Source organism: Elephas maximus, chromosome 4 (assembly GCF_024166365.1).
Source record: "Elephas maximus indicus isolate mEleMax1 chromosome 4, mEleMax1 primary haplotype, whole genome shotgun sequence".
Classification (NCBI taxonomy): domain Eukaryota; kingdom Metazoa; phylum Chordata; class Mammalia; order Proboscidea; family Elephantidae; genus Elephas; species Elephas maximus.
In genome coordinates, this window is record NC_064822.1 from 117,504,985 (window position 1) to 117,521,364 (window position 16,380).

General features: G+C 56.8%; 2 protein-coding genes and 1 long non-coding RNA gene across 11 annotated transcripts; 2 read left to right on the forward strand and 1 right to left on the reverse strand.

The window, feature by feature from the left end:
• Positions 1-112: 112 nt before the first annotated feature.
• On the forward strand, positions 113-7,252 carry ARHGEF25 (Rho guanine nucleotide exchange factor 25). Of its 7 annotated transcripts, none has more exons than XM_049883694.1 (16): positions 113-304; positions 590-704; positions 2,988-3,202; positions 3,319-3,414; positions 3,495-3,571; positions 3,767-3,833; positions 4,041-4,144; positions 4,377-4,446; positions 4,570-4,659; positions 4,750-4,842; positions 5,027-5,077; positions 5,284-5,361; positions 5,563-5,763; positions 5,898-6,078; positions 6,377-6,588; positions 6,888-7,252. In XM_049883694.1, exons 1-16 carry the CDS (start codon positions 206-208, stop codon positions 6,996-6,998), a joined length of 1,860 nt encoding a protein of 619 aa, XP_049739651.1. In that variant the 5' UTR covers positions 113-205; the 3' UTR covers positions 6,999-7,252. The 7 variants fall into 7 exon arrangements, with proteins under 7 accessions (XP_049739651.1, XP_049739652.1, XP_049739654.1 ...); XM_049883695.1 differs by having other exon boundaries at positions 6,963-7,252; XM_049883697.1 differs by lacking the exon at positions 5,563-5,763.
• LOC126075712 (uncharacterized) lies at positions 2,012-9,514 on the reverse strand. The gene is made up of 5 exons (XR_007517247.1): positions 7,904-9,514; positions 7,699-7,814; positions 3,869-3,960; positions 2,759-3,782; positions 2,012-2,350 (listed from the first exon to the last, which is right to left on the reverse strand). It is a non-coding gene; the product is annotated as an uncharacterized LOC126075712 (long non-coding RNA).
• LOC126075707 (solute carrier family 26 member 10-like) lies at positions 8,890-16,370 on the forward strand. Of its 3 annotated transcripts, none has more exons than XM_049883692.1 (18): positions 8,890-9,505; positions 9,979-10,089; positions 10,654-10,811; positions 10,987-11,151; positions 11,418-11,570; positions 12,248-12,330; positions 12,479-12,626; positions 12,731-12,844; positions 14,081-14,158; positions 14,248-14,343; positions 14,733-14,839; positions 14,931-15,000; positions 15,082-15,189; positions 15,325-15,358; positions 15,439-15,521; positions 15,616-15,670; positions 15,790-15,896; positions 16,213-16,370. In XM_049883692.1, the coding sequence occupies exons 1-18, from the start codon at positions 9,148-9,150 to the stop codon at positions 16,249-16,251; spliced, it is 2,067 nt and encodes a 688-aa protein (XP_049739649.1). In that variant the 5' UTR covers positions 8,890-9,147; the 3' UTR covers positions 16,252-16,370. The 3 variants fall into 3 exon arrangements, with proteins under 3 accessions (XP_049739649.1, XP_049739647.1, XP_049739650.1); XM_049883690.1 differs by having other exon boundaries at positions 8,891-9,505; positions 15,073-15,189; positions 16,213-16,369; XM_049883693.1 differs by lacking the exon at positions 11,418-11,570 and having other exon boundaries at positions 8,891-9,505; positions 15,073-15,189.
• Positions 16,371-16,380: the final 10 nt, after the last annotated feature.

The window sequence follows — 16,380 nt, forward strand, 5'->3', positions numbered from 1 at the left end:
TTAAGAGGGGTTGGTTTGTTGCTAAACTATAGTTGTAGAGAAAGAACAACCCTACCCCTCCGTTTGGCTGGGGTGGGAGTGGGGGCGGAGCCGGGCAGGGGGGCGGATTCGGCAGCAGCAACTCCCCGGACGCACGCAGTCTTCAGAGCCCCCCAGCTTCCGTGACCCCTAAGCCCTGAAACTTGGAGCAAAGTAGGGGTCCAGCATGAAGCCCCCAGACCGCCCCGCCTCTGGCCGCACTGACCGGATACTGGGGGTCATGGGGGGCATGCTCCGCGCATGCGCCCTACCCGGGCAGGAGGGGGTAAGAAAGGGGGATCGCTGTGGGGTCGGGGGTCTTTAGGAGTTTTCAGGAGGGCTGCACCCCACAACTCAGTTAACACGCAAATAGAAGTCCTGCGGGGAAGTCGCAGGAATCCGTGAGTTCCTTTACAAGGGCCTTAGGTATGTTCTGAGAGAACCGCTCCCTCCACCCCAGCCTTGGAGACCCTTCCTTAACATTGTGGGTTGTGCCACGAGAGAGAAGGGGAAACGGAAAGTCCAGCTGGGCGTGGAAGGAGGGTTCCTTACGGTCCTTCTGTCCCCGCAGCCCCCAAAGAGAAGCCCCCTAGGGCCGGGGGGTACTGAGCCAGAGTCTGACCGTACCGAGGGGGATCAGAGAGAGGAGCGTGAGCGGGAAGCCCCAGACTGGGCTCTGCAGCCCGGTAAGAAGCTGGGGGTAGGGTGGGGCACAGTTTGCCATCCTGGGCAAAGTGGCGAATTCAAAATTTTCTGCTCTCATTAGCGTACGGGTTTGCATCTAATTTGCATGAGACCCATTTAATCGCAGAGACCTCTCCGTTTCTTCTTGCCCTCTAGTCCGATGTGTGTCCCCCACCTAGTAGGTCCCGAGCCCCCGCGGGAGGAGTGTCCCCGCGCCCCACCCCTGGCCCCTCGCCAGCCCGGGCTCCAGGACTTCGCCTTAATTGGTGATTAGACTCAGCTGGAGTCCTGGGGCCTGGAGGGAAGAAAGGTCCGGCGAGAGGGCGGCATCTGGGCTGTGTTCCCCACAGAGAGCTCCCCACACACGCACCCCCTACCGAGGGGACCTTGTCCACCCCCGCACGGCCAGGGACAGCCCCAACCCCAGGACACCTTCGCTCAGGCCAAGACCCCATCCCCGGGACTCTTCACCGTAGAGACCGAGGGCCGAGCTGGGCAGAACCCGCCGCCTGGTTTAACCCCCAGCCCAGAGCACCGCAGTCAGAGCCCAAGATGCAGGAGGAAGGGGGACCTAGGCGGGGGAGCCTAGGCTGGGGAGGAGGGGCGGAGGTGCTGGAGACAAGGAGTGGGAACGTGGTGGTGCCTGGGGGAGGGGGAATTGGGGCGGGAACCCCGCACTGGCTGGAGGGGGAACGCGGGGGAGAGGGCGGAGCTGGGCCGCAGAGGCCCCTCCCCGCGGCGGCACCGGGGCCCGGCCTGTTATTCGGCTCGCGGCTCGGCCCCGACCCGCGCAGCGCCAGTGGCTCGGGGAGTGGGCCCCCGCCTTCTCCCTCGACCGGGCCTAGAGCCACCCCCAACCTGAGAAGCCAGAGACGAAGCTGGAGCTGCTGCCGCATCCTGGCCCAGCCTCCCCCAACATCCCTCTCCCCGGTTGGACATCTGGACTCTGGGCCCCGCACCGACAGGGTTCCGGAAACCCTCCCCGCCCAGCTCCGCGGGCCGGGCCCCGCACCGCCCCCTCTCGAGAGCCCCCTGCCCTTCTCCAAACCAGACTTCCGCCCACCCCTGGACACCCCCTCTCTGTCGCCTCCCTCCCCACCTCCCCCAGCCTGGACCAGGGTAGGAGGGAGGGGGGGTGTGCGCCCTGCGCCATCCCCGCCCCGCCCCCCGTGAGTCCCCCTGCATGGCCGGCCCGGGTGGGGGACGCGGGGGGGCCCGGGCGCCATGCGGGGGGGGCACAAGGGGGGTCGCTGTGCCTGTCCCCATGTGATCCGAAAAGTGCTGGCAAAATGCGGCTGCTGCTTCCCCCGGGGGGGACGTGGTGAGTGCGAGGTCGGAGGGGCCCAGTGTTGAGTCGGGGGCAGGCTGGGGGTTCTGGTTTGTCCTAGCCCTAGTTATTTAGGGTCTGGAGATTGTGCGTGCGTTTTTTTTTCCAGGAAAGTGACTTAATAGATGATCTCTAAGGTTCCTTCTGCCACCAAATTTATATTAGTTCAAGTTAATAGGGGAAGGGGCAGGGGATTCATCTCTTCACCATAGTTCACTGGATGTGAGAAAGACCCTGTCCCCAATCCCCTTAGGCCTAGAACTGCTATCTTCACTCTCAGAGGCCTGGGAAGCAGTCTTTTGCCCAGAGTCTACTTCAGATCTGAAGAGGGATGGGGATGGAAGAATGAGGGATGAGGGAGTCTAGGAGGGGCTTTATGGTGAATCGCAGCTCATCTGCCCCACCCCAGGCCAGAAATAATCCTGATGAGCTCTCCTCACTTGACCCCTCTTATTGAGTTTGTGCATGTCTTGGGGGAGGTGGGCTGCAGAAGCCTTTTCTTTTTATAGCAATTACTGCAGTTGTGTAGGAGAGGTCTGGAGATGGCAGATGGACTCAGCTCTTTTTTCTGCCCCCCCCCCTTTTCCAGAGAATGGTCTGTACCCATTGGAAGGGGGAGGGTTGTGGGAGAGCAGATGGCCACCCCCAGCTTCCAGTGTCTGCCCAGATGGCTGCCCCCACCCACATATATGTGCCATGCTCAGGATATGGGGGAACCTCCACATGTACCTGAGAGCTCCAAGCCCGGGGAGCCAGGTGTTTACTGTTCTTCCCAAGGGTGCCTTGGTGAAATTTTCTATCCTGACCAACTCAAACAAGAATAGGAGATAGTGAGCCCTGGGGGAGAAGGATTGAGTATCATGGGGAAGAGACCCTGGGAACTCCCTGGGGATCCTGAGTCTGGAGCTGGACCAATGTTGGTATCTATCACTCCCTTCCCTCCCCTCCCCCCCACCAGAATCCTATTCTATTGCTGGCAGTGAGGGGAGTATCTCAGCTTCAGCTGCCTCGGGTCTGGCTGCCCCCTCTGGCCCCAGCTCTGGCTTCAGCTCTGGTCCCTGTTCCCCGGGCCCTCCAGGGCCAATCAGTGGCCTGAGGAGATGGCTGGATCATTCCAAACATTGTCTCAGTGTGGAAACTGAGATGGATGGTGGCCAGGCAGGACCATATGAGGTGAGCAGAGAGTACTGCAGAAGCATGTAAATAGAAAGGGACACAGGGAGAGAGGGTAAGTTATACCCACTGACGTCTGGAGAGACCCAGCTACTACCCCTGACCTCTGGCCCTAGAACTGGATGCTGGAGCCAGCTCTAGCCACAGGAGAGGAGCTGCCGGGACTGACCCTGCTGACCACATTGTTGGAGAGCCCTAGAGACAAGACTCAGGTATGAAGAAGTGGGTTTGGGAGGCTCCCTTCACTCAAGAGGCATCCCTTTGCTTACCCTAGGATGCTCTTTCCTTCCAGCCAGCTGAGGAGGAGACTGCTTCCCAGGCCTCTGAGAGTGAGGAGGAGCAGAAGAAGGCGGCTCTGGAAAGGAGTATGTAAGTGCCCTGTCCCTCCCGTTGCACAATTCCCAGAAGATTATCCCTCACACTTTAGACCTGGGAATCCCCTCTGAGGTGGACTCCACAGTGGTGAAGGAAGAAGAGGGGTTTCTAATCCATATGGCAGGAACCAGCCAAACCAAGGATGTGCTCAGACTTTGAAGTCAGGGCATCTTCCTTTTCCTTTCCTAGGTATGTCCTGAGTGAACTGGTAGAGACAGAGAAAATGTACGTGGAGGACTTGGGGCAGATTGTGGAGGTAGCTCCCTTTAACCTTCCCCAGCCCTGGCCCACCTGCCCTTTCCCTCTGCTCAGGTCTATTTTTAGGAGTTGCCTTGGTGCTTTTCTGTTCCATCCTCCCAGTCCCCTTCTTCTCCATCCTTGTCCTGGAAAAAAAAAAAAAACCTGAAAGAGGGTTCTTCTACCAGGATTGGCCCCACATGCTCCCACTCCAACCTTCCCACAGGGGTACATGGCCACCATGGCTGCTCAGGGGGTCCCCGAGAATCTTCGAGGCCGTGACAGGATTGTGTTTGGGAACATCCAGCAAATCTACGAGTGGCATCGAGAGTGAGTGGTGGAGCCCTGAGAGTGAAGGGCTAGGGAAGGGCTCACATCTGGTCCTCTCTGTATCACCCCCAGGGGCCCAGTGTGGCCTAAGGAGGAACCTAGAACAGAAGACTGAACATATGAAGGGGCTTGATGGGGGGGGCACTGCTAGTGCAGACAGCTTGAAATTGGGTATGGGTGGGGGCAGGTCTGAAATGTATTTGACCTCCCTTTTCCCTGCCAACCCCTCCAGCTATTTCCTGCAGGAGCTGCAGAAGTGTTTGGAGGATCCTGATTGGCTGGCTCAGCTATTCATCAAACATGTGAGCTTTGAGAGGGTGGGACTTAGGAGGGGCGGGGCTTGGGAGTGGGTCTGGGCTCTCTGGAGCTGTCCCTTCTCTCCTAGCCCACCGTACAGTCTCAAACTTTACCATTACTCTCTTAAGGAGCGCCGGCTGCATATGTATGTGGTGTACTGCCAGAATAAGCCCAAGTCAGAGCATGTGGTGTCAGAGTTTGGGGACAGCTACTTTGAGGTCAGTGGCTGAGGTGCGTTGGGAGAATGGGTACAGAATCAGCTTGAGCACGTTGTCGAAGCTGCATAACTACACTGTTCTGGTCCCCAGGAGCTTCGGCAGCAGCTGGGGCACCGCCTGCAGCTCAACGACCTCCTTATCAAGCCTGTGCAGCGGATCATGAAATACCAGCTGCTGCTCAAGGTCAGGACCACCTTCTCCCTGGTGGCACAGCTGGCTGGGACAGCCTTCTTTTCATTTGTCTCCTCAGGGTTCCTAAGGCCCCCAGACCTCCTTGGGGTCTCCACCTGTGTCCTTAAGGGGAGGAAGTAAGAGCTTCCGAGAAGGCCTTCATGACCTCCCTGAGCATTTCTTCTCCATGTTCTAGGATTTTCTCAAGTATTATAGCAGAGCTGGGATGGATACTGAAGAGCTGGAGGTGAGGACCCCCAGATCTTCCAGAACACACCGTGTACACATTCTCTTAGCCTTAGGGGTTCTCCTAGCCCTTTGGGTGGTTTAGAGCTGTGCTGGCTTTTAGAAGAGGCTGGTTGGTGTCAAGACATGGTTTTAAAAGGCAGGTGGCTGAGGAAAAAGGCCTCTTTACCTACAATGATAATGCTATTCTCTTCGCCTGCAAATCAGCGAGCTGTGGAGGTCATGTGCTTTGTGCCCAAGCGCTGCAATGATATGATGACTCTGGGAAGACTACGGGGCTTTGAGGTACTGGATGGGACAGGAAAGTGGAGGCCCAGTGCTCCAGTCTGCCCCAGTCTTAGCATTCTGAGGTCGTATGGGAATTGTCCTCTCCAGGAATTGACCCCATGGTTGGTTGGGAATGTCGGGAGGGAGAAAGGGAAGAGCAAAGAGTTGCCCCTTTTGCCTTCTCATTCTTTCTTGAAGACCAGTGTCCTTTGGTTTTAGGGCAAACTGACTGCTCAGGGAAAGCTCTTGGGCCAGGACACATTCTGGGTCACAGAGCCGGAGGCTGGGGGCCTGCTCTCTTCCCGGGGCCGAGAGAGGCGTGTCTTCCTCTTTGAGCAAATCATCATCTTCAGCGAGGCCCTGGGAGGAGGAGTTAGAGGTGGAACACAGCCTGGATATGTGTACAAGAGTAGCATCAAGGTGGGGAGGGGGCCGTGAGGGAGGGCTGATGGGGATGGGGTGAGGCCTCAGTGAGGATGTCTGGCTCTTGGATTTGTTGGAGGCAACAGGAACCAGGGAAGATGCTGGAGGCTATCTCCTATTTGCTAATTCAGGTGAGCTGTCTGGGACTGGAGGGGAACCTCCAGGGTGACTCTTGCCGCTTTGCACTGACCTCCAGAGGGCCAGAGGGTGGGATCCAGCGCTATGTCCTGCAGGCCACAGACCCTGCTGTCAGCCAGGCCTGGATCAAGCAAGTGGCCCAGATCCTGGAAAGCCAGCGGGACTTTCTCAATGGTAAGGCTCGTCCTGTCTCCCCCACAAGCCCCTCAGCCCTTTGACTTCCTGAATACCTCACTACCCAAATCTCCAGCCCCTGCCCTCTGACCCTGGTGCTTCTCCCAGTATCCCGTCCTCACTTCTGGACTACCAGCTCAAGATTTGGTAACTCAGAATCCCCTAAAGCCCCAAGGAATTTATATTGACTGATAGTCCTTTGGAGGGGGTGTAAAATGGGAGTTTGACATGAGCAGAGCCCTTAGGGAAGAGGCCTGTCTCTGCTCTAACCCTCCCTCCCATCCTCTCTTTGCCCCAGCATTGCAGTCACCCATTGAGTACCAGAGACGGGAGAGCCAGACCAACAGCCTGGGGCGGCCAGGAGGACCTGGTGTGGGGAGCCCTGGGAGACCTAGGCCTGGAGACCGGGCCCAGGTCAGCACATACACCCCCATCAATGGATCTCTCCCCTCCCTGCTGCTGTTGCCCAAAGGGGAGGTGGCCAGAGCTCCCCTGCCCCTGGACACACAGGTATGAGAAATGGGATTCCTTGGTTGTAGGGCACAGTGGGGAGGGCCTATCTTGTTCTGGGATCCCCAAGCCCTCCTCCTCCTATATCATTCCTTTCTTCCACCACCCTCCTTTTACCTGCCCCTCCCTACTTCCTGTCTTTGACCTTCCCCCTTCAGTTTAACCTGGGGAGAGGCTGTTGGTCTCAGATAGCCTAAGCCACCTGGAAGAGGAAGTGGTCGGCTGGGGGTTTACACTGAAGAGAGAGTAAGGGCGGGTTTCTGACCTTTTGTGATCCTCTGACTTGAGTATGTCTTCAGACCCCTAGTGACATCCCCCAGGCTCCTCGTGACTCTCCTCCAGTCCCTCCAATTCTGAACACCCCTCCTTGCCAGGCCAGACTTGCCAAGCTGGATGAAGATGAGCTATAACTGGTAACTGGTGAAGGCCATAAGGGTGGTGCTGACTCAGCCACTCTCTTCCCCAAGGAGCTTCGGGCCACCGTTCTGTTACCGCCCAGGATTTCCTTTCCTCTCAGTGTGTCTGGAGGGTGGGCAATGCTGGGAGCGGAGTCAGCTTGGAGGAAGGTACCTATGCCCAAAAGGACTTTCTGCCCACGGGACCCAGGTTTCTTCAGCTCTCACCTTTATGCATGCATCACAGGTCCCCCCAAAAGGAGGATATGTGGGTGGGTGGGCGGGTGGGAGGGCTGGGGCAAGGGCCAATAGAAATGACTGGTTTTGATCTTGTTTCTCCTGTTTTCTGAGAATAAAGGTTTTGTTGTATCACCGAGGCTGCTGTCTTGGCACAGACACAGGGAGGCTGTAGTGCGGTTCCATAGGGTAAAGAGGCACGGACAAGATCAGTTGGCTCTAGTCATGGGAAGAGAGGTCTGGTGAAGGGCACAGTGTATAAAAGATGTTGCTATCTTTGTTCCTTACCTGCGGCTATGGCATCTCTTAGTCCAGACATGGGGCCTCCTGGGGCCAGTGGAAAACCCTTCCCCTTTACCCATCCCTTCTTTTCTTCCCATCTACCCTCTGTTTTAGATCCCATAGGAGAGCCCAGTGTAGCGTGACTTCCCACCATCCCCCAATACCCAGATGCTAAAGCACAAAATGCCCAGTGTACCTTTCTTTCTGAGGCCTCCATATTCAGCTGAGGGAGAATGAGAAGGTGGAGAGGATCCTGAGGGCAGTGGCCCCTTCTTGGCTCTGGGGCTTCCACCAAGAGGCCTCCTTTGCTGTCTGGGAGGTCATAAGGCATAGCCAGGTTGAGCAGGAGATTCTTCTTCAAGCTACAGATCCAAGAGTAAAGAGCCCAAAGGAGTCTTTACCTCTTCCCAACTTCTGGGATAGCCCCTGGAACAGAGAGAGCCAAACATGCAGTGATCCTTGTCCAGGTGTCCTGGGTCCGTGTACATCCGTGTATCTGCTGTGTCCATCCGTTGTCCCCTGGGCTTGGTCACGTGTACTCAGGCTTCCTCATTAGACAATGGACTGCTGGGGTGGGAGGGTGAGGAGGAGCTGGAGCCTCCCTGTGGGCCTGTGGCCCCTCTGGCCAACAATGGGGGGAGGGATCTTTAGAGGGGGAACAGGACGTAGAGCCCCCGATAAGACTTCTGGGGAACAATAGGAGGAATTGAAGAGAGGTAGCCGCCCTCACCGCACCCCACCCCCAGGGCTTTGGGGTCAGGGACTAGGGAGTCAGAAGGTGATGGGAGGGATGCTGAGGATCCTTGGGAATGGAGGAGGGGGTGGGGCAAATAGGATTCTGGGGGTCAGAATCTTTGTATTTCTTTAGGGACCCCAGGGGTTGATGAGGTGGGTGGGTGACTCCTTTGTACTTAATTGAATCACAAATGTGTTTTTGAGTGCTTTGTGAATTGCACTTGAATGTAATAAATGGTTTTTTTTTTTTGGGGGGGCTCCTAGAAAATAACAGTATTTCCTATCAGTTCAGCATTTCCCTCTGAGGCCCCGAGCTGGGAGCACAGGCCCAGCCCATCCCAGGAAAGATGTAGAGGTGGTGGTGGTTCTGTCATTGTCCCTGCCCAATGCCAGTTTCCTGTCAGAGTCCAATACACTGAGTCCCTTAGACTTTCTTGGGGCCAGCGGTGCCCTATGAAGGTTTGACTCTGGGGTGGGGAAGGGGAACAGGCTGACCGTTTTTCTCTAGTTAGCAATGCAGCAGCTCAGAGAAGCCAGTTGCTGGCTCTGCTCAAAGTGCAGATGCAGAAAGGAACCGGGAGTGAAGAGGAGGGAGTCAGGGGGCTCAGGAGTGGTAAATAGTGGGTCTTGGGTGTTGAGGGTGGGGAATGCTTGTCTTTGGCCTTTCTGCTGCTTTCCTTTTCCACCACCACCCCCATAATAGCCCTAGACCTAGCTAGCAATCCAGCCAGGCCAAGAGTGTCCGAGGAAACGCCTAACTTACAGAATCCCCTCCCCAGGCGGCAAGTCTCGCCTGACCCGAGAAGGCCCCCAAGGCAGGTCCCTCTCCTGGCAGGATTGGACCCTGCTTAGTGGGGGCGGGGCTCAGGGCAAGCTGGCAGAGTGGTATTTAAGACTGGGAGGAGTCGGGATGGCTAAGGGCAGAATGAGTGGGATCCTGGGCTCCAAGAACTGCCCAGGCCAGGGAGAGGTCTCTGGCCTTAGGTCCCCCTTGGGCACGGGGTTCAGGAAACCTCTCACCGAGGACCAGTTCCGGCAGCTCTTCGGGGATGCAGAGGAGGAGTCGGAGCTATCTGCGGAGCACAGCTTGTCCGGGCTGCTCAGGCTGTGGAGACGGCGGGCCCGCGCCTGTTCGCGGTCGGGGGCGTGGCGCCTGCTCCTGGGGCGGCTGCCTCCGCTGAGCTGGCTACCCAGTTACCGCTGGCGGGCCTGGCTGCTGGGGGATGCGGTGGCGGGAGTTACCGTGGGCATCGTGCACGTGCCCCAGGGTGAGCTGCCCAAACACCAGCCTGCCAGGAGCTCCAAGCTCTAGAGAGCTTCGGAGAGGCGGCGCCAGAGCGGAGAGCCCGGCAGTGGGGCGGTGGGTTAATTTCGTTGAGGGTTCCGGGAGAGGTACCTGAAATCAAGCTTGGGATAAGCTCGCCACTTTGACTCCGTCCGTTCCCGTCTCCACCTCTGCGCAATCCCCTCCCCCGCTCAATCCTGCAAGAAGTCTTGGATAGGTTCCGGCTCAAGGAACTGGAGAGGCACGACGCCTGCCCTCAAGGACACGGGCCGACACGGATCTGTGCCCTTGTCCGCCCCACGACCTCCCACCGAGGCCCTTTAACCCCTTAGTTCCCTCAAGAGGCAGGATTTAGCGTCCCCCTCCCAGCTCTAAGTGTGGGGAAGGGCACGGTCCTGGATGCTGAGCGTCTCCCGCTCCACACACCGCAGATCTTTTTTTCCACTTCTCCCTCAGGGATGGCTTTTGCCCTCCTGTCCTCTGTGCCCCCGGTGTTCGGACTCTACACTTCTTTCTTCCCCGTCCTCATCTACACCTTGCTGGGTACTGGGAGACACTTGTCCACGGGTGAGTGACAGGGACTGTTCTTCCACTCTCTGGAGTAAAAAAGAACAGGGGTTGAGACTTGCCTGCTTGTAAGCTCCCTGGCTCTTATTCCCTTCTTCACCTCTCCCACCGTCCCTACCGCCCCTGTCTCGACCCTCTGACCCGGGCAGTGCTCGCTGGGGATGCTGAGTGGTTGCAGAGAGGCAGGGGGGTTACTCGGACTTTTTCTTTCCGGGGAATTTAGTTAAAACGAACATCTCTGAGGCTTGGAAAGTGGAGAAGAGATAAGTGGGTGGTCACCCAAAGGAGCAGGCAGTGCTTGGGGAGTCTGCTTGAGCGGGCGTCAATACGTTGCAGAGCAGTTTTTGACGGCTTGTGCGCCTGCCTGTCCCTTTATCGCCGCCAGTTGCCTGCTGTGGCACCAGCTGATGGCGCCATCGTCTTCGCCCGGGCAGCAGCCCTCGGGGCGAGCGGGGTCTGACAGCAGCACACCTGACCTAGAGCGCGGAGCCTGAGCTGCGGCCGTGCCCCGGGAGGCACAGCCGATGATCTCTGCATTTGTCCCCCAACCCATTCCTGCCCTAGGAACGTTTGCAGTGCTCAGCCTCATGACTGGCTCCGCCATCGAGCGGCTGGTGCCCGAACCCCCGGGGGGGAACCTGAGCGGAAACGAGAGGGAGCAGTTGGACGCGCAGCGGGTTGGAGCGGCAGCGGCCTTGGCCTTCGGGAGTGGGGTGCTGATGGTGAGGGAGGACCCCAGGGGAGGGCCTTGGGGGACCCACTCTGGGGGGCCGGGGTATTGGGCTGGGGAAGAGGGCCACGTCTCTGGCGCGGGACCAGGCAGAAGGTGCGCCGAGAAGCTGGTCTGGTCTCTGCCTGTTGGTGATGGCGTATCCCCGCCCGCCCCCGCTCCCGCAGCTGGGGATGTTCGTGCTGCAGCTTGGCGTCCTGTCCACATTCTTGTCCGAGCCAGTGGTCAAGGCGCTGACCAGCGGGGCCGCGCTGCACGTGCTCGTGTCCCAGCTGCCGAGCCTTTTGGGGTTGCCACTTCCGCGCCAGATCGGCTGCTTCACTCTCTTCAAGGTGGGGATGGAAGGACAGTGGGGAAGAGGCTCCCAGCCCTCCCGGGAAGAGGGAAATACAAATAGGGAGGCAGGACCGCCGGTGGAGGGCGAGTGGGTTACTGAGGCGGAGGGAAGGGCTTAGGCCACAGGGCCTGAATAAGCATCGCCTGCGGGGTGGAAGTCCTGACAAAAGCCGACACAGACGGCCTTGCCTCAGCCTGGTGTCGGCGCTGGGGGGCGGTCGACCTCGGCGCAGGGCCCTTTGCTCACCGCCCCTGCCCACAGACGCTGGCCGTCGTGCTGACGGCGCTGCCCCAGAGCAGTCCCGCGGAACTGACCATCTCGGCGCTCAGTCTGGCGCTGCTAGTGCCGGTAAAGGAATTGAACGTGAGATTCCGAGACAGGCTGCCCACCCCTATCCCAGGGGAAGTCGTCATGGTGAGGATAGTCCCCGCATCTCTGCCCCCTGCCCGGCGCAGACCCTGCCCACCCTCTAGCACCTGGCCTCAAAAGACTCCGCGGGGCCGCTGCTGCCCCCTTGTGGAACGCAGAGGGGCCACAGTCGAGAGGTCCTGACCACATGTGTACATTTCTAGGCCTCCTCTTTGAACGCTTTGGTCTGCAATAACCCTTCGAGACCTTCCACCCATACCTCCCTACTTCTCTTAAGGAACCCGCTATAGACCCCTTACTATTGCCTCTTCTTCCTCCCTACAGGGCCCCCTTGCAGTCTCGCTGATCACAGCACCTCCACTCACAGCTTCCCACTGGACCCTTCACCGTACTTCACAGTTATCTCTACAGCTCTTTCTCATACTAACTGTTCTGTCTCCACAGATACCCTATGTCTCCCTAGATGTAGCCTAGCCTCTCTACTTAGAACTGCTATGATTCCTCATGCCAGCCCACTCTTACTTCCTTCTGTCCCCTGTCACTCCATAGACCCAGGTATCCGCCACTCCTCTTCCTTCCCCACATTCCTTCACCCCAGCTACCTCAGTTGCCCAGCTCCTGGGACCACCTCCTTGTGCATTATGGTCCTCTCTCATGCTGAGCCCCTTCTGGCCTCCACCAGGGGTCCCACCCCCTATGCCCTAATTTTCTCTATTTCCCAGGTGATCCTGGCCTCAGTGCTTTGCTTCACCTCTTCCCTGGACACAAGATACAATGTCCAGATAGTGGGGGTGCTGCCTGGAGGGTAAGAGAGAGAAAAAAAAAGATGCCAGCTTTCTCTTCTCACATCTTTCCTGATAACCCAAGCATTTTCCCACCTACTCTGTTTTCTCTGCCTTCTCTACTCCTTGTAATACCGAAGCCAGCCTCACCATCAATCTCTCCCTCTTCAGATTCCCTCAACCCCTCCTCCCCAGCCTGTCTGAGCTGCCCAGGATCCTGGCCGACTCCCTGCCCATTGCACTGGTGACTTTTGCTGTGTCAGCCTCTCTGGCCTCCATCTATGCAGACAAGTATAGCTACACTATTGACTCCAACCAGGTATGACTTTGACTGTGAACCCCACCCTCATTCAAGAGCCAACCCCTAACCTGACCTCCCTCCCCACCTTTTTCTCTCCCATTCATCTCACTGCATCCCTCCAGGAGCTCTTGGCACACGGTGTCTCCAACCTCATCTCCTCCCTCTTCTCTTGCTTTCCCAACTCGGCCACCTTAGCCACGACCAGCCTATTAGTGGATGCTGGTGGGAATACACAGGTAAGAGGACATCCCTGAATGAGGAGAAAGGCTGGGGGCATCCAGATCGGGATGGAGAAACATGTGGGAGACTGGTAGATACCCAGGGGGCATCTAGATAGAGCAAGATGGGAATCTGTGAAGGAGGTGCAAGAGGGGGTGAGATTTCCTAGGTAGGCAGTGTGAAGGATAACAGTAAGGCCAGTTAAGACCCTCAGCCACTCAAGGGAGAGAAGACCTGTAAATATTACAGCCTAGAAAACCTTATGGAGCGGTTCTAGTCTGTCCTATAGGGTTGCTATGAGTCGGAATTGAGTGGTACAAACCAGGCATTGCAAACAGACAAGTGTCCACCTGTTTTTGTTGTTGTCAGGTGCCACCAAATCGATTTCAGCTCAACTCCTAGCCACCCCATGTGACAGAGAGAACTGCTCCGTAGGGTTTCCCAGGCTGTAAATCTTTTCGGTAGTAGATCACCAGGTCTTTCTCCCAGAGCTGCTGGGTGCACTCAAACCATCAGCCTTTTGGTTAGCAGCTGAATGGTTAGCCCCTGCACCACCAGGGCTCCTAAGCGCTCAACTGCGAGCCAAAATGTTGGAAGTTCAAACCTACCCAGAGGCACTTTGGAGGACAGACCTTGGTGATCTGCATCTGAAAGCTCTCAGCCTTAAAAACCCTATGGAGCAGTTCTACTCTTGATACTCATTCAGAAGGGACTTGCTGGCAACTAACAACAACAACAACAACAGCAACAGCTACAACAGGCTTCTAAGCACTGAGAGAGAGTATGGTGACCCACCTGTAGTTTAAAATAAGAACAATACTAAACAGTAAAATAAATTTAAGAGACAAAATTCTCATTTTTTTCCCACATGGATTATTTTGATGAATTTTTAAAAAGAAATATAACATATCAAAATTTCCCTCTAACATTTTTGGTTTCCCTTTCTTTCTTGGTGCCCTAAGCATGTGTTTCACCTGCCTCTAGGGTAATCCAGAGGTGGCTTTTAAGATGGAGATGGGCTACAAAAAGAGAGAAGTTGCACTACATCTAAGGGGCGACTGGCAAACAACAGGCATTTAGTTGGGGGAAACAGAAAGATTGGTGTGAATAATGGCAGAAGATCTAGAAGGGGGTGAGGAATATCGATGTGGGAGGGGGACTTCCAAGGGAGAGGAGACAGCCGAGGCAGGGAGGTCTGCTCTCACCCTGGGGTGAGGGCGGGCTCCCTTCCTTCTTTCCTCCCATCCCTCTAGCTGGCAGGCCTCTTCTCCTGTGTAGTTGTCCTGTCAGTGCTGTTGTGGCTGGGGCCCTTCTTCTACTACCTGCCCAAGGTAAGGGGCAGAGGAGGCATGAGGGTGGCTTGGAGGGATGGCTGTAGACCAGAGCCTTCGGGTGGTCAGCCTGCCTCCTCTGCCCCAAGGCTGTCCTGGCCTGCATCAATATCTCCAGCATGCGCCAGATGTTCTTCCAGATGCAGGAGCTTCCACAACTATGGCGTGTCAGCCGCATGGACTTTGTGAGAAATGGCAGCATTACCTCCCCCGTTGCCCCCTTTCCATCTTCCCAGCATCCCCAGCCTCTGCCCTGGATCAAAGCTAATTGTCCTGGTTCTGCATGCCCTTCACCCTCACCCCTCACTGCACCCCCACTTCTGCAACACTCATACCTCTTAGTGCCCTTTACTCAAGAGACAAATTGAAGGCCCTTGGACCTGAATATTTAACCCCCCAGCTGGTACAAGGTCTGGGGTCGTTATATTTGGTGTGTATCCCCTGTTGGGCCGATCCTGTCCCACCTGGCCCTGTCCATCACTTGCCCTGGTAGTCACTGCCCCTGTACCCGTTTCCCTGGCAGTATGGCCCTGGGCCCTTCCTTCTGGGCAGTCTCCCTCTCCATGTCCCACAGGCTGTGTGGATGGTCACGTGGGTGGCTGTAGTGACCCTGAGTGTGGACCTGGGCCTGGCTGTGGGTGTGGTCTTCTCCATGATGACTGTGGTCTGCCGCACCCAGAGGTGGGAGTTGAGAGGAGAGGAGGGGAGAAATGATGCTTTGGGTGATTCCCCAGCCAGCCAGGCTGGAATCTAACCCCAGCTCCCTGCCCAGGGTGCAGTGCTTGGCGCTTGGACTGGCTGAAGGGACGGAGCTCTACAGGCCACTCAGAGAGAGCCACAAGGTGGGTGGGGTACAGTTAAGGAAGGAAGGGAAGATTCCACCCAAATGTTTCTCTGACCCTCTGACTTCTTAGTTCCTCCAGGTCCCGGGGCTCTGCATCCTGAGCTATCCAACACCACTCTACTTTGGAACCCGTGGGCAGTTCCGCCGCATCCTAGAGTGGCATCTGGGACTTGGAGAGAGGGGCAAGGTAAGGTCAAGGAGAGTGGTTTCTCTGGGAGTGGGAGGTGGGTGGGTGTTCCGAGGGGGACCCTTGTGCTCAAAGTGCATGCGTTCATGTTTGTGTCTTCTCTAGTGCCAACTGACTGCCCCTCTTTACTCACAGGAGACTCCAAAGCCAGATGGCCCACCTGATGCAGGTGAGATGGGATGACAAAGAAGGAGATTTGAGCATGATCCATGGAAGCATCTGAGTACTCCTCCCTTCTCCCCACCCTAGTTGCTGAGCCCATCAGAGTGGTAGTCCTTGACTGCAGTGGGGTCACCTTCGCAGATGCTGCTGGAGCCAGAGAAGTGGTACAGGTGAGGGAGAGAGTAGACTGAAGAGAAAGTCCCCTTATCATCCCACTGAAACCCCTGACATCAGAGTTAAGATCCTCCTGCCCCGTCCCCACAGCTGGCCAGCCGATGCCGAGATGCTGGAATTCACCTTCTCCTGGCTCAGTGTAATGGTGAGAGGTGTGGGTGGGTGGAGAGACCCACTGACTTGGGAATGACTGGACACTTGGGGGGAGGAAGGAGGACATGGTGTATACTTGGGGACTGAGAGCCTGATTCCTGCCCCGCACAGCCTCGGTGATGAGGACACTGACTTGGGCAGGACTCCTGGACACAGTGACCCCAGAACAGCTGTTTGTGAGTGTCCAGGATGCAGCTGCTCACGCCCTGGAGAGACTGGTGAGGGGCAATGGCAGCAGGAGTGGCAGCTAGGAGGGGCTGGGCTATATCAAGTGAGGTGTGGGTCATGGCTGAAGACCTCAGCAGAGGCATTTGGGAAGGGCACTAAGGAGGGAGATCGAGGAAGGGGTATGGATGAAATGATTATGCAATTTTAAGACCAAGCTGGGGAGATTGGATTGTGTCTAGCTATGCGTGAAGAACTGAGAAACTAAGGTCCCAAAGGGGGCGGTGGTGCCCCTCAGAGGACTACCAAATCTCAGGTGGGGATGGGGGTTGCCTAATCTACTCCTGACATGTTCCCTCTCTTCTCTAGGAGCTCGCTGGTCCAAAAACTTGCACAGTGTGGGTCTGATTTGGTTATGTGGAGAGTAGACAGCCCCAACAACATTGTGGGGGGAGGACCATGGCTCCAAGCCCCCTTAATTAATGTGGCTAATAAAATGAAGTTGGGAGCTTCTGAGACCCATGAAGTGAGTCTGGA

Excerpts from the sequence above, each read along its gene's own strand:
- LOC126075707 (XM_049883690.1), top strand. The coding sequence starts at position 9,148 with ATGGCTAAGGGCAGAATGAGTGGGATCCTGGGCTCCAAGAACTGCCCA. Across the intron at positions 15,359-15,438 it reads AGATGGCCCACCTGATGCAG|TTGCTGAGCCCATCAGAGTG; the intron begins GTGAGATGGGAT and ends TCCCCACCCTAG. Across the intron at positions 15,897-16,212 it reads CTCACGCCCTGGAGAGACTG|GAGCTCGCTGGTCCAAAAAC; the intron begins GTGAGGGGCAAT and ends TCTCTTCTCTAG.
- ARHGEF25 (XM_049883694.1), top strand. The coding sequence starts at position 206 with ATGAAGCCCCCAGACCGCCCCGCCTCTGGCCGCACTGACCGGATACTG. Across the intron at positions 705-2,987 it reads AGACTGGGCTCTGCAGCCCG|AATCCTATTCTATTGCTGGC; the intron begins GTAAGAAGCTGG and ends CCCCCCCACCAG. Across the intron at positions 3,834-4,040 it reads ACTTGGGGCAGATTGTGGAG|GGGTACATGGCCACCATGGC; the intron begins GTAGCTCCCTTT and ends ACCTTCCCACAG.